The sequence below is a fragment of the Neomonachus schauinslandi genome, chromosome 4, assembly GCF_002201575.2.
Source record: "Neomonachus schauinslandi chromosome 4, ASM220157v2, whole genome shotgun sequence".
Lineage (NCBI taxonomy): Eukaryota > Metazoa > Chordata > Mammalia > Carnivora > Phocidae > Neomonachus > Neomonachus schauinslandi.
In genome coordinates this window covers 119,663,514-119,676,060 of record NC_058406.1, presented here as the reverse complement: position 1 = coordinate 119,676,060, position 12,547 = coordinate 119,663,514, and the positions used below count along the sequence as shown (strand labels likewise).

Below are 12,547 nucleotides of genomic sequence, written 5' to 3'. Positions count from 1 at the left end.
TGTGCTGGTTTCTGCTAGTCAAAGCAAAGACAGTCCTTCCTTAGCTGGTGGTCTCCTTCAAGCTCTCTGATCATAGCTTAGAAACTGGCCTCACTTCCAACCACTTCTCCCTCTAGTGTTTTCTTTAACATTTATTTGTAACCCACAACTCCTCAAGATATTTAGGGAAAACCAGGGTTGTTTTTGTTTGTATGTTGCCTGGGAATTTCGGATTTTTACCACATGAATGGAAGATCTTGCACATCCTTCTGTATCCAAACTGGAAGTAGAACTCCTCTCTGTTTCTAACGGGCTTAAGACCTGTCTGAAGACATACAACAGAACTAGCTGGAAATGTCACTGATAAGTGAATGATAAAGACGATTAATCTCCCAAGAGTTCGGAGTAGGAATTAGGGTTGCCAGATACAATATAGCACATCCAGGCAAACTTCAATTTCAGATATGCAAGGAATACATTTTTAGTTAAAGTACATTCCAAATATTACATGGGATACAGTTATTTTGAAAAATACCCCTCATTTATCTGAAATTCATGTTTAACTGGACATCCTGTATTTTTCCTAAATTTGTCCCAAAGAGGGAGGGTCACTAGTAGGGAAAGAAGTCTCTAGAAGCAAGTAAAAATTCAGTCAGCCTCTTAAGGCAGGACTGAGATGTTCAAAAATTACCACATAATGTGTATGCAGGTAAGTCATGGGGGAAATGACCAGAGAAATATGTCAAATTCAAAACCCCCGAGGATTCTGAATGCCAATCTAAGAAGAATGGACTCTATTTTGCTGGCAAAGATGAATAAGAAAGCTCTCTGTAAGTCTCTCATTTTTGACCTCTTTAAAGGTAACAGTAGCAATAAGAATCAATTTTATGGTATAGGTCTTCCATAGCAAAGCCCTTTTCAAATTTTATAGGGCTTTTTGCTTCAATAAGATCCCATTTTCCTTTTTATGTTTTTCCTTAGGTTTTACACTCTTCCTTTGTTCAGGTATAAGAAATGATCGCTCTACCTCCAGGAATGTGAAACAAATAAGACTTTCTATTTTTGCCAAAGAAATGAAAATCTAGATCGTGTAGAAATTGACAAATGCCGAACAATAGACTTTTAACCATGTTTATTTGAAGCAACTTGCTGTACTTCAGTGCACAATTACAAATCATCTTTCAAGCTCTTCAGAATCTCAGACCTGCCAAGAGCTAATTAACTGCTCTGACAGTGGGAAGATGCAGCAACATAAGGCACAGTTTCTGAATGACTGTAAGGTATTTAATTTGAATAAAAGGAGAATTAAAAAGCAGCAGAGAGCAGGAGTGGTAGCAGACAGAGAATGCCTGTATTAAAGATTCTTACTAGAAAAAAAAAAAGAAGAAGAAGAAGAAGGTAGCAGGAGGGGAAGAATGAAGGGGGGGAAATCGGAGGGGGAGACGAACCATGAGAGACGATGGACTCTGAAAAACAAACTGAGGGTTCTAGAGGGGAGGGGGGTGGGAGGATGGGTTAGCCTGGTGGTGGGTATTGAGGAGGGCACATTCTGCATGGAGCACTGGGTGTTATGCACAAACAATGAATCATGGAACACTACATCTAAAACTAATGATGTAATGTATGCGGATTAACATAAGAATAAAAAAATTTATAAAAAAAAAAAGATTCTTACTTGATTGCAAAATCATCCGCTTGAAACTTATATTGGGATGCATGTTTTAAAGCGTCAGACTGCCTTACAGAGCACAGGGACAGAAGCAGAGATTGTGAGTCTGGGTTGGTGCAGCTCTCCCAGAAGAGACGGACACGTCCTCCTGGAGTACCTTTCCTCTCCTCTGACCAGCGGTCAGAACATGAACAAGGATGCTCAGTGCTGAGCATCATGGTCAGAAGAGCCAAGCTACCCCTAACATGGAACTGAATCAACAGACTGCTGCATCCCAACCGATTTGAGGAACACACACATAATCTAATAAATACCCTTGTTACTAATTTGCAACTGTTTTCAGTCACTGTACAATCTAGCACTTCACCCCAAACCTACTCTCTGGTCTGAGAAAGGGGCAGCAGGGACGGGATTTTTTTCTTAGATCCCTCCTGCACGGGCACTTCAGATGAGATCAGAGGAAGTCTTCTGGCTGCTTCTCTTTATCTCCTTCCTATTTTACCCCCAATTACACTCACCTTATCGGCAGAGAGGAAAAGATCTTTTTTTAAGGGGCACCCGGGCGGCTCAAATGGTTAAGCGTCTGCCTTCAGCTCAGGTCATGATCCCAGGGTCCTGGGATCGAGCCCCACATCGGGCTCCTGGATCGGCGAGGAGCCTGCTTCTCCTTCTCCCTCTGCCTCTCTCCCTGCTCATGCTTTCTCTCTCTCTCTGTATCTCTGTGTCTCAAATGAATAAATAAAATCTTAAAAAAAAAAAAAAGATCTTTTTTTAAGGTGCCAAGAACTTTCACATGTTATTTCATTTGACTCTGATACGAATATCATCCAGGGTGGGGTTAACTCCTGACTTCGAGGTAAAGAAACTGAGTCTCAGAAAGCTTTCATATCTTGTCCATGATTCAAAGTCAGATGGGCTGACTCCAACCACACTGGCTTCCCACCTTACCACACAGTCTCAACCACACAGATGTGCCTGTCTTGTAGACTCAACTCCAGTTTTCTTTATTACTAATCCCTGACTCGGTTCTGATTTCATGTAGAATTAAAGGGCTCTGTCACTTCCTTCCCACTCAGAGGCTGAGTCCTGCCTGTAACTGAGTCCACCTCATCCCAGGAAGGAGGCTGAATGGTCCTTATCAGGTCACGTGTGTCAGCTCCCTGAACACCCAAGATTTCTGGGAGCTTACCCTGGTTCCAGCCCTCACCCTAAGTGAGTTAAGGTACAAAGTGCTACTTAGGTTGATAGCCATGTGAATCCTTCTGCTATGTGGGGCTTTGATCATCTTTCATATCTAGTTTTCCAACTCATATGTACCTCCTCCCACAGGACGCAGCTGAGTATATGCATACAGGATTTTTTACCAATAGTTCTGATGCTTTTATGGTACATCCCCCATTTTCCCTTTTCTAAATAATAGCCTGCAATGTTTCATAGAACTTACAAAGCACTGCAAACATAGTTAAAAGTATAAGAAAAATACGATACCTACATAATTATCTCACCAAGATTGAACAGAGGTTAACATATTGCAATTTCTTCCAGATCATTTTTTTAAAAAAATATGTTACAGATATTGCTAAAATGTTACTTCTATCTCTTACCCCTTCCTCCCTAGAAGCCTTCTCCCCTGAAGTTGGTATGGATCATTTCCATGCATGTTTCTGAACTTCTGTAATATGAATAAATTCACCCGTAAGCAGTATGTTTGTGAGTTCTAAAGATTTATATAATTGGAATCCAGCTGCACTATCTTTTTGCAATTTGTTTTTCTCCCACTTTTTATGGGTGTCTATCCTAGAGAAACTAGATGAGCTCACTCAGGAGCTATGTCTAAGAATTTTCACTCAATCATTGGATGCTAGTAAAACAAAAAATGAAAACAACCTAATTGTTCCTCTCCTGTGCAATGTTTACAGAAATGTGATTTGTGTAATGGAATCCAAAAAATGTTATCCAGCAGTTAAAATGGATCAACAAGATCTACACATATTTATAGAAGTTGAGTCCTTTTTAAAAAAATGCACTTAGGCCAAGGAAAGCAATGAATATAAAGTGAGTTTTTACAATAGCAGGTTTCCGTTTGCTTCTTTTTACAATTGATCCCTTGATAATATAAAATATGAATGATTGAGTACATAAAGATTCTTAGTGTTATCACTGGTGAAAAAAACACAACAAATGTTTCAGTATTTTCTGCATCTAAACCTATGGTCCGTCTTCAGTTCGTGTGCTGAACCCTGCAATGCAGGTAGCGGAAAGATGCAGAATTTTGGCACCAAATTAAGTCATCATGTTAGCAAACTCCCATTCAGTCCCTGTCATTGACTCCACTGAAAACTCAGGATAAAGGCAGATACGTCTATGTTTCATTCTTAAAAAAAAAATTGTTCCCATCTGCTCTATTTGTGTATGGCAATCAGATCAGTGATGCTTTTCAGAGACTTGGTCTTTCCTGCTATCTGATTTTATCAAGTTAGTTCTGAAAAGACTTTAGATAACTAATTTGTATGCAGGCCAGAATTTCCAAATTGGCAGCTCTAACTACCACAGCATTCAAACCGCCGTATATAGATGACAGTAAATTACTTTCAGTATTACCTCCAGACTATTAAAGCTATAGTGGTATGAGAATAATGCATGTGTGCATATTGCTACCGTCAGTAGGTACCCAATCAATAAAACAATATTGCTCAGTATTTCAGCAGAGCAGAGGTCTGATAAGGTAATGGTAGCTTGAAATATGTTAATATATTTAGTAAAACCTCTATTAGTGGAGTTGAGGCTGCTGTGAACTGAGAGCTGCAACGCATGCTGGGAGCTGGGCCGCTCAGAGCTGGAATTCTGCTAAAGGAACTTTGTTGTGTTTGAGCCAGGAAGGGAAGTCATGTGTGAGCCAGACAGTAAGTACTAAGCCATCCACCTGAGTTGGTGAGGCCAAGCAGCAATTCTCTGACCTGCCAGAATAGGTCAGGGCGTCCTGTTGTAGGTTTGTTTTTTTGTTTTGTTTTGTTTTTTTGTGCACTGCAATCTTCCTTAGCGAGCTTACCACAACACTAAGGAAGCAATTCTTTGTAAAAGTATGTGATTAATGGTTCTTTCCTCTGCCAGATGCTGAAATGGATGGGACTGTGCCTGATTTGTTTGTTATATGTCCCCAGTACCAAGCAAAACTCCGTGAACACATTTATTTCATAACAGAGTCCTAAAAATAGCTAAAGGGATGAGAGGGGAAGCCTCCCAATGGAGAGGTCTTATTGGGCACCAGTCCTGAGAAGGGAGGTCTTCCCTATGTACCCACCCTAGCTGTGACCAATCCAGCAGGAGCAGTAGATTAGTAATTCCAGAGGAACAAAAAGCAGGAGCTCAGAGTACAGATCTGGATCCAAGCCATTTGATTCCTATTCAACTCCATGATTCATCTGCTTTGTGACTTTAAGCAAGTAACTAACTTCCCTAAGCCTCTGATTTCCCATTTGTAAAATAAATCGTTTTTAAGGATGAGATAATCCAGGCATTGCTTCTATAGTACTTGCTGATAACATGATTTCTATTATGACCATTATTATTGATGATTAGAATCTATCCCTGAGAAATAAGGGTTGATAAAAGAAATAAGAGGGCATGATACAAGCTCCAGCCATTGGTACTGGTTTAGGATTGGATTCCAGGCTCAGGGATGTGAAGTCTCAGGTGGAATTACTAGCATACTTTAGAAAACAGCCTAGATTTATGATCCAGGTCAACACAGAGGTTGGAGAAGGGATGAAGTTCTAGGCCTTCAGGGCTTGAGGAAAAGTAACAGAACACTGGGTTGGATGAGAATAAGTTTGATTATTGGGAGGAAGGCAGAAATCCAACAGATCCTCCACTAGATGTTGGGATTAGGGCTGCCTTACATAGAACTAGTTGACCCAATCTTGAGAAGCTGGTAAAGACAGAGGAAACAAGTCAGGAGTTGACAATTCATTCTGGTGGTGGAAATTACTATAGGAAGGCTTCTCCAGAGGCATAGATAGGACATTAAGAGGAACTAAGAACTTTTAAGGACATAAGAAAAGGGGAGTAGTGGCCATATATTTATTATAAATTTCTGGAAACTGAAGAAGAACAAAATAGAAATCAGTGTGGATAAATAGTGGATTTAGATTATTTTTTACTTTTGGCAAATGGTTTTCCACATAGTGAAAAACTGTGCAAACACAGTGAAGAAACTTAAAAAGAAACACTGAAAACTCTCACCCTGTCCAGGAATTGCCAATATATGGCACAGCTGTACCATTTCTGAATTCTGTGTCCCTGGCCAACCTCAAGGAGTAATCTGCATTCTTGCCCAGTGAGCCCATATATGGCCTCAAGACACTTCTTAATACAGTGCAGCAGCTTCTTCGAACCGATTTCATTTGGCACAAAGAGAGGACCTACTTGCCTTCCCTGATCTAGGTTAATCCCTTAGTATTTACATGAGAAAACTGAGGCCTAATGAGGCCAAACCACCTTTCTCTTAAAATCTCTGAGCCAGCTCTGGTACCCTTCCTGGTTAATGCGTTCCCCTACTCTTTTCATGATCCTCATTTCTATTCAATTAACACTGTTACACAAAATACGTTTAGACAAAATATCAAATACTAAATATATTCATTTTTCAAATGATCTTTCTTGAAGTCACATGACTATTGTTCATAGACGTAAGACTCGGGGCATACACTAAGTACTTGTGGCAAATCCACTGGCCATGTTAAAAAAAAAATGGGAAAAATGTTGAGTAATCTCAAAAATAAGAAACGTTTTTCAGTGGATGAGACGTAATATTTGAGCATCACAGTGACTCTCCTTGATGTAAAGAAAGTCACAGAGAGACAAAGAAGATGACCACAACCTACTTTAGCAATTTTTAAGAGAGATCTGGACCATCCAGATCAGCTTCCCTCAGTCTTGTAAATTCTCAACAGTAAAAATAATACTTAATGAAATGGCTCATGCTTTACTGCTTTATGTGCTTCCATATTAACTTCAGGTAAATTTATGATAGAGACAACTGTACTTTTGTGTCAGGTACTTATAAGCACTTTTTATATACACTGATCAAAAAGAAGCACTGATTTACAAGGTGTTTCAAGATTATTAAACTGGTTACAGGAGTTTAGAGTGTGTGTATCTTTGTTCTCATAAGGTTGCTGATCATGCCTGTGATTTCTTTGTTATAAAATCCTCAGTTAGGAATATTTTCTTCTCTTTTCTAGGGACATATACGATCTCTTTGTTTTGATACAGTTTCTAAGAAATCCTGAAAGTAATGTGAATAAAGCACTGCCTAGAATTTCTGTCTTATGGGGCCTAGGGAGGTGAGGAAGCAAGAGCCAGCTTTCCAGACAGAAGTAGCAAGAGCAAGTGCAAAGGCCCTGAGGCAGGAATGTATTAGGCACCTTTTAGGAATCAAAATGTATCTCCTGTGGCTACTGCACAGTAGAGCTGGAGAGCAAGGAGATAACAGAAGGGAGAGGTCAGAGCTAGGTCACATAGGGTCTTAAAGGCTATGGTTAAAAGTTGGATTTGTATTTAAGCCCACGGGGAGTCACTGAGGGAGTAAAGCAAACAAATACAGGCTTTTATTAACCTTTTAAAATGATGGTGTCTTTTTTTTTGAGTTAGTGTTATTTAAGCAAGCAACTTAACTAGATTCGGGACAGGGACTGTTTCTGTTTCTCTGACACCTCCACACTGTCCAGTTCATAACAAGCTCAGAATAAATGTTTACTAAATAAATAAGATCAGATGGCTTATTGAATTGAGACATGAATACAGGAATAAACTGTCAATGTGGATAGAGTCAAAACACATACTGGAACAATTCTGGCCACATCTAAGTCTAAGTGAACAGGAAAAAGAACTTTTTATTTTATTTTATTTTATTTTATTTTATTTTAGGAAAAAGACTTTAAGATAGTATGCATTTATGATTTATTGTTGGAGATGTAATTAGTTCCTGATTTTTTTCCTTCTTCAAAAGTTTGTTTATTCTGTAGTTGTTGTTGTGTTAGCATTCTTGTTTTATTTAAGTATTTTCTTGCTGATTAGCATGCATTTATGTAGCCAGGGTAATTAGGTTGAATTACATCAATTTGGAGAGGTTAAATTCTAGTAATTACACATTTGCAACTTACAATTAGAGTATAAATCTGATGATGGTATATTACTTGCAATGCATATGATAATGGCAATTTAAGAAAGATGTTGTAAACTTAGAATTCTGGATACTATTGACTTAAGCAATCCATTTAGTCTATAAAAATGTTTGAGTTGAATATTCTAAAAAACGAAAGCTGTGAATTGATACTTCCCATTTTATAGTCGAAAACACTGTATTGTATCAGTCTTTAAAATGTTTTCCAAATAGGCAGAAAGCCATTTAGGAAACTGCATTAGAAAACAGAAATTCGGGGCACCTGAGTGGCTCAGTTGGTTAAGCGACTGCCTTCGGCTCAGGACATGATCCTGGAGTCCCAGGATCGAGTCCCGCATCGGGCTCCCTGCTCAGCGGGGGGTCTGCTTCTCCCTCTGACCCTCTTCCCTCTTGTGCTCTCTCATTCTCTCTCTCTAATAAATAAATAAAATCTTTAAAAAAAAAAAAGAAAACAGAAATTCCTCCTACATGCTAAACCCAGTATGTTGAAATATCCATTCCATGTTCATGGATGAATTATAGTGCCAGGTGTTTTTGCAAACAAATTGTAAGTTGCACTATTAAATAGCTTAATGATAGATCATTCACAGTATATCTCTATTTTAAGGTATAAATAACTATATTATATATTATATATTTAGGCATGTGAAATGCCATTCATATCAAGAAAGATTCCACCTCTGATGCTTTCCAGTGTCAGCAAGGAATAACTGGAAAGTTTAGTTGATAATAACAATTTTGCTTTCCAAAAATAGTTGTACGTGAAGATCCTCCTGACTCATCATTGGGGTATTTTTCTTATGTCAGAATATTTAGAATAATATTGTTAGGATATATCTGTGAACATCTTCAAATGGAATATTCTAACTAGAATTTAAGACACACTCTTCAGCATGACACTTCTAACAAGCATTAAAATGTTGCTGGAAAAAACAAGATAAAATAAAGGCCTACATATTAATGGATTTTTTAAAAAATGTTCTTTTATAAATCAAATGATATTAATTGTGCTCTTTTTAACTTGCTTCTATGTGAATCCAAACACACACACATACATGTATATTTATACCTAGAGGGATGATACATTAATAATTATTCGATAAAATATGCTATTATCAAGAGTAATTCTACTGACTTCATGATCTAAAAGAAATCGATCGATGCACCAGTTTTCTGAGTTTTAATTTGAGAATACTTTCTAAACTCTGCACCTTTCACTTACTTATTTTTTAATAAACTTAATTTTGGAATAACTGAAGGTGTACAGGAGGGTTGTAAAGACAGTTATAGAGAGTTCCTGAAAATCCCTCACTCAGTTTCCCATTGTTAACATCTTGCTTTTTGTCCTGGAATATGGAGACATATATCTACAAATACACACAGGCACAGGAAAGATTATATATAAAATGAAAGCAGTTAGTGATAAAGATTCAGCTTTCAGGGCAAGGAAAATGAGCAAATTGCCAAGAGTTAATATAGTTTTCCATAGTTTTTAAATACCAAAAAATTCAGTCCAAGGGCTGCGTTTTAATACCAAATCTGTATTCAACAGACCCTTGGTGCATTTTAGGATATGTCTGCTAACTTCTATGACAGAAGATATACAATATTCTAATGTAGAACATACTAGGGATTTTTGTATTTCTGCTAAGTAGCTATGCATTGCAAGATGAATTACATTGTTTTTAAACATTTACCAAGGTAACATCAATGCTGGTTGCTAATAAGCCTTGTACTGTGCCTAAAATAGATTAAAAATTTGCTGGATTCTATTAAACTCAGTTTTAATAGACCACACTTTCTTTCATTGCACATTTTGTTGTTTCTTCCTACATAGAAACATTTATTAGCTCTGAGTAGAAATAACAAACCGAATAGAAATGCCAGCCCTCTGTTTAAGGAGCTCAAAATGTAAAAGGAGACAGAAAGGAAGAGCAAACAAGATTTCATAAAAGACCAAATATGAGAAATGCTATACCAGTCGAGCCTACAAAATTCAGTGGGAACTTTGAGAACACATGTAGCTGGAAGAAGCAGCCTTTAGACTGTGGCGATGACTAGAATGTTTTGAGTACCCTGTAATATGAGAAAGGTCATTCTGTGAAAAGAAAATGTTATGAACCAAGGTTTGCAAAGCAGGCATATGGAGTACATATGCCCTGGGAAGAAGCTAGTTGTCAAATGCATGGTCAATATTTTAGAGGACCTTCCATCTGACAAATGCATATTGTTCAACAAAGGCAAAGACCTGGAAAACATCTGTCTCAGCTGCTTTTCCAAATCAAGATGACCAGCAGGACGTGCTCTCTTCCTGTCTTTCATAGTGACAGCTGATTCAGGATCTGGAGCTAAATTATCAATAGCCATTACTCACACCATCAAAGGGTTGGGTCAATAACTTCCAAGCCCAACCACACATCACTCTCCAGTCTCCTTTCTGTGGGCAGGTGTTTTGACATGTTTGTATTTTTTAAATGCCTCACTCCTTTTTTATAAACAATAATCCATTTAACATGTACAATTACACACACACCCTCTCTAAAATTTTTCTTACTCCGTAGGTTTGGCAGGTAAGTCTTTGTAGAGATAGCATTAGGAGTAAATAATCCAGTCAAATGGCTGAATTTAAGACATGGCTCTTTCAGAAGCAGCGGCCTCAACTAAGCAGCTGAATAACACAGAGAGATTAATCTTGACAGAGTCAGGCTTGCAGATACTAGACAGGAAGATGATGATATGCTTTGGGTTGTCTATTGTAGTGCTGTTATTTTTGTTTCATGTAAAACTAGAGCATTTGAAGACCAGATAAAACTAGACTAATACACTAACCATTCCCCTCTGGGACCTACCTGTAGACACAATCCAAACAAAAGAGACAGAAAATCTGTAGGTGATCAATAGTGAGCCTATTACAGTGTAGTGGCTTAGCTAATTTGGCTACATGCCTATTTTATCCACTTGAAAAAGACTTGAATAAATCCTCCCTGAAAAAAAAAGTTAATTGAGTATAAGCAGGTGCTAATGGCCATGGTAAGAAAAAGTAATTTATGATATATGACAGACTCAAATGGTTTCTGATTATATCCACATATGCCTAATTTAATATAGTAAGAACTATTGGTGTAAATTTGAATCAACGGTAAACTGTGCTTAAATCATGACTTACTCAATATTTTTATCAGTCATTATCAACCTAGAAAAAAGAATTCACAGCTAGAAAAATGGGAAAATAGATTTTCAAATGAAGTTAGGAAGTGTCTTGATAAGAAGAAAAATAAGAGTTACAAACCACAAGTGGAAATCATTGTGTGCTCAATCACATTAATGCCATACAATCATATATCTCAATAAAGCTGAAGTCAAACAAAAAAAGAATCACACAAACCACCCTATCCCCCCAAAAAGTCCACACGATCATAGATGGAGAGGATTTAGAAGTCAGCATGTCTATCCCACACCAGATTGAAAGAATCTGTTCTATCACCCATCAATGCAAGTGGATTATCTCATCTTGGAAAATACTAGTGGCAAAGAACTTGATACTTTGCAAGATAGCTCTCTCTGTTCATGTGTGAACATTCTATTTTAATTTTAAGTCCTCCTGAACCAAAACATTTATTAGTAGCACCAGAACTCCATGTTATCCCCTGAGTAATACAAAATTAAAAAAATATCTGTTCCATTTAAGAACCTTCCAAATACTTGAAGATGACTTTCTTATCTCTAATATAGTCCTATCTCCATAAACAATCCCAATCTTCAGCAAAGCAGGAAAGAATATCCAATGGAAAAAAGACAGTCTCTTCAACAAATGGTGTTGGGAAAATTGGACAGCCACATGTAGAAAAATGAAACTGGACCATTTCCTTACACCATACACAAAAATAAACTCAAAATTGATGAAAGACCAAATGTGAGACAGGAATCCATCAAAATCCTAGAGAACACAGGCAGCAACCTCTTCAACCTTGGCCACAGCAACTTCTTGCTAGACACGTCTCCAAAGGCAAGGGAAACAAAAGCAAAAATGCACTATTGGGATTTCTTCAAGATAAAAAGCTTTTGCACAGCAAAGGAAAAGGTTGACAAAACCAAAAGACAACCGACAGAATGGGAGAAGATATTTGCAAATGTCTTATCAGATAAAGGGCTAGTACCCAAGATCTATAAAGAACTTACCAAACTCAACAGCCAAAAAACAAAAAATCCATCAAGAAATGAGCAGAAGACATGAACAGACATTTCTCCAAAGAAGACATACAAATGGTCAACAGACATATGAAAAAATGTTCAACATCACTTGACATCAGGGAAATACAAATCAAAACCTCAATGAGATACCACCTCACACTGGTCAGAATGGCTAAAATTAGCAAGTCAGGAAACAAATGTTGGCGAGGATGCAGAGAAAGGGGAACCCTCTTACACTGCTGGTGGGAATGCAAGCTGGTACAGCTACTCTGGAACCTCAAAAAGGTAAAAATAGAACTACCCTACGACCCAGCAATTGCACTACTAGGTATTTACCCAAAGGATACAAACATAGTGATCTGAAGGGGCACCTGCACCCCAATGTTTATAGCAGCAATGTTCACAATAGCCAAACTATGGAAAGAGCCTAGATGTCCGTCGACAGATAAATGGATAAAGAAGATATATGTGTGTGTTTATATATATATATATATATATATATATATATATATATATATATATAT

At 37.7% G+C, this 12,547-nt stretch overlaps 1 protein-coding gene across 1 annotated transcript in view; it reads left to right on the top strand.

Moving 5' to 3' along the window:
* The first annotated feature begins 676 nt into the window (after nt 1–676).
* The window catches only part of LOC110578796 (putative charged multivesicular body protein 4B-like protein CHMP4BP1), a 21,297-nt gene continuing 9,426 nt past the window's right edge, over nt 677–12,547 (top strand). Inside the window, 2 exon segments of the mRNA XM_021688354.1 lie at nt 677–688; nt 1,122–1,259. Of these exon segments, the coding sequence (XP_021544029.1) occupies nt 677–688; nt 1,122–1,259 (150 nt within the window).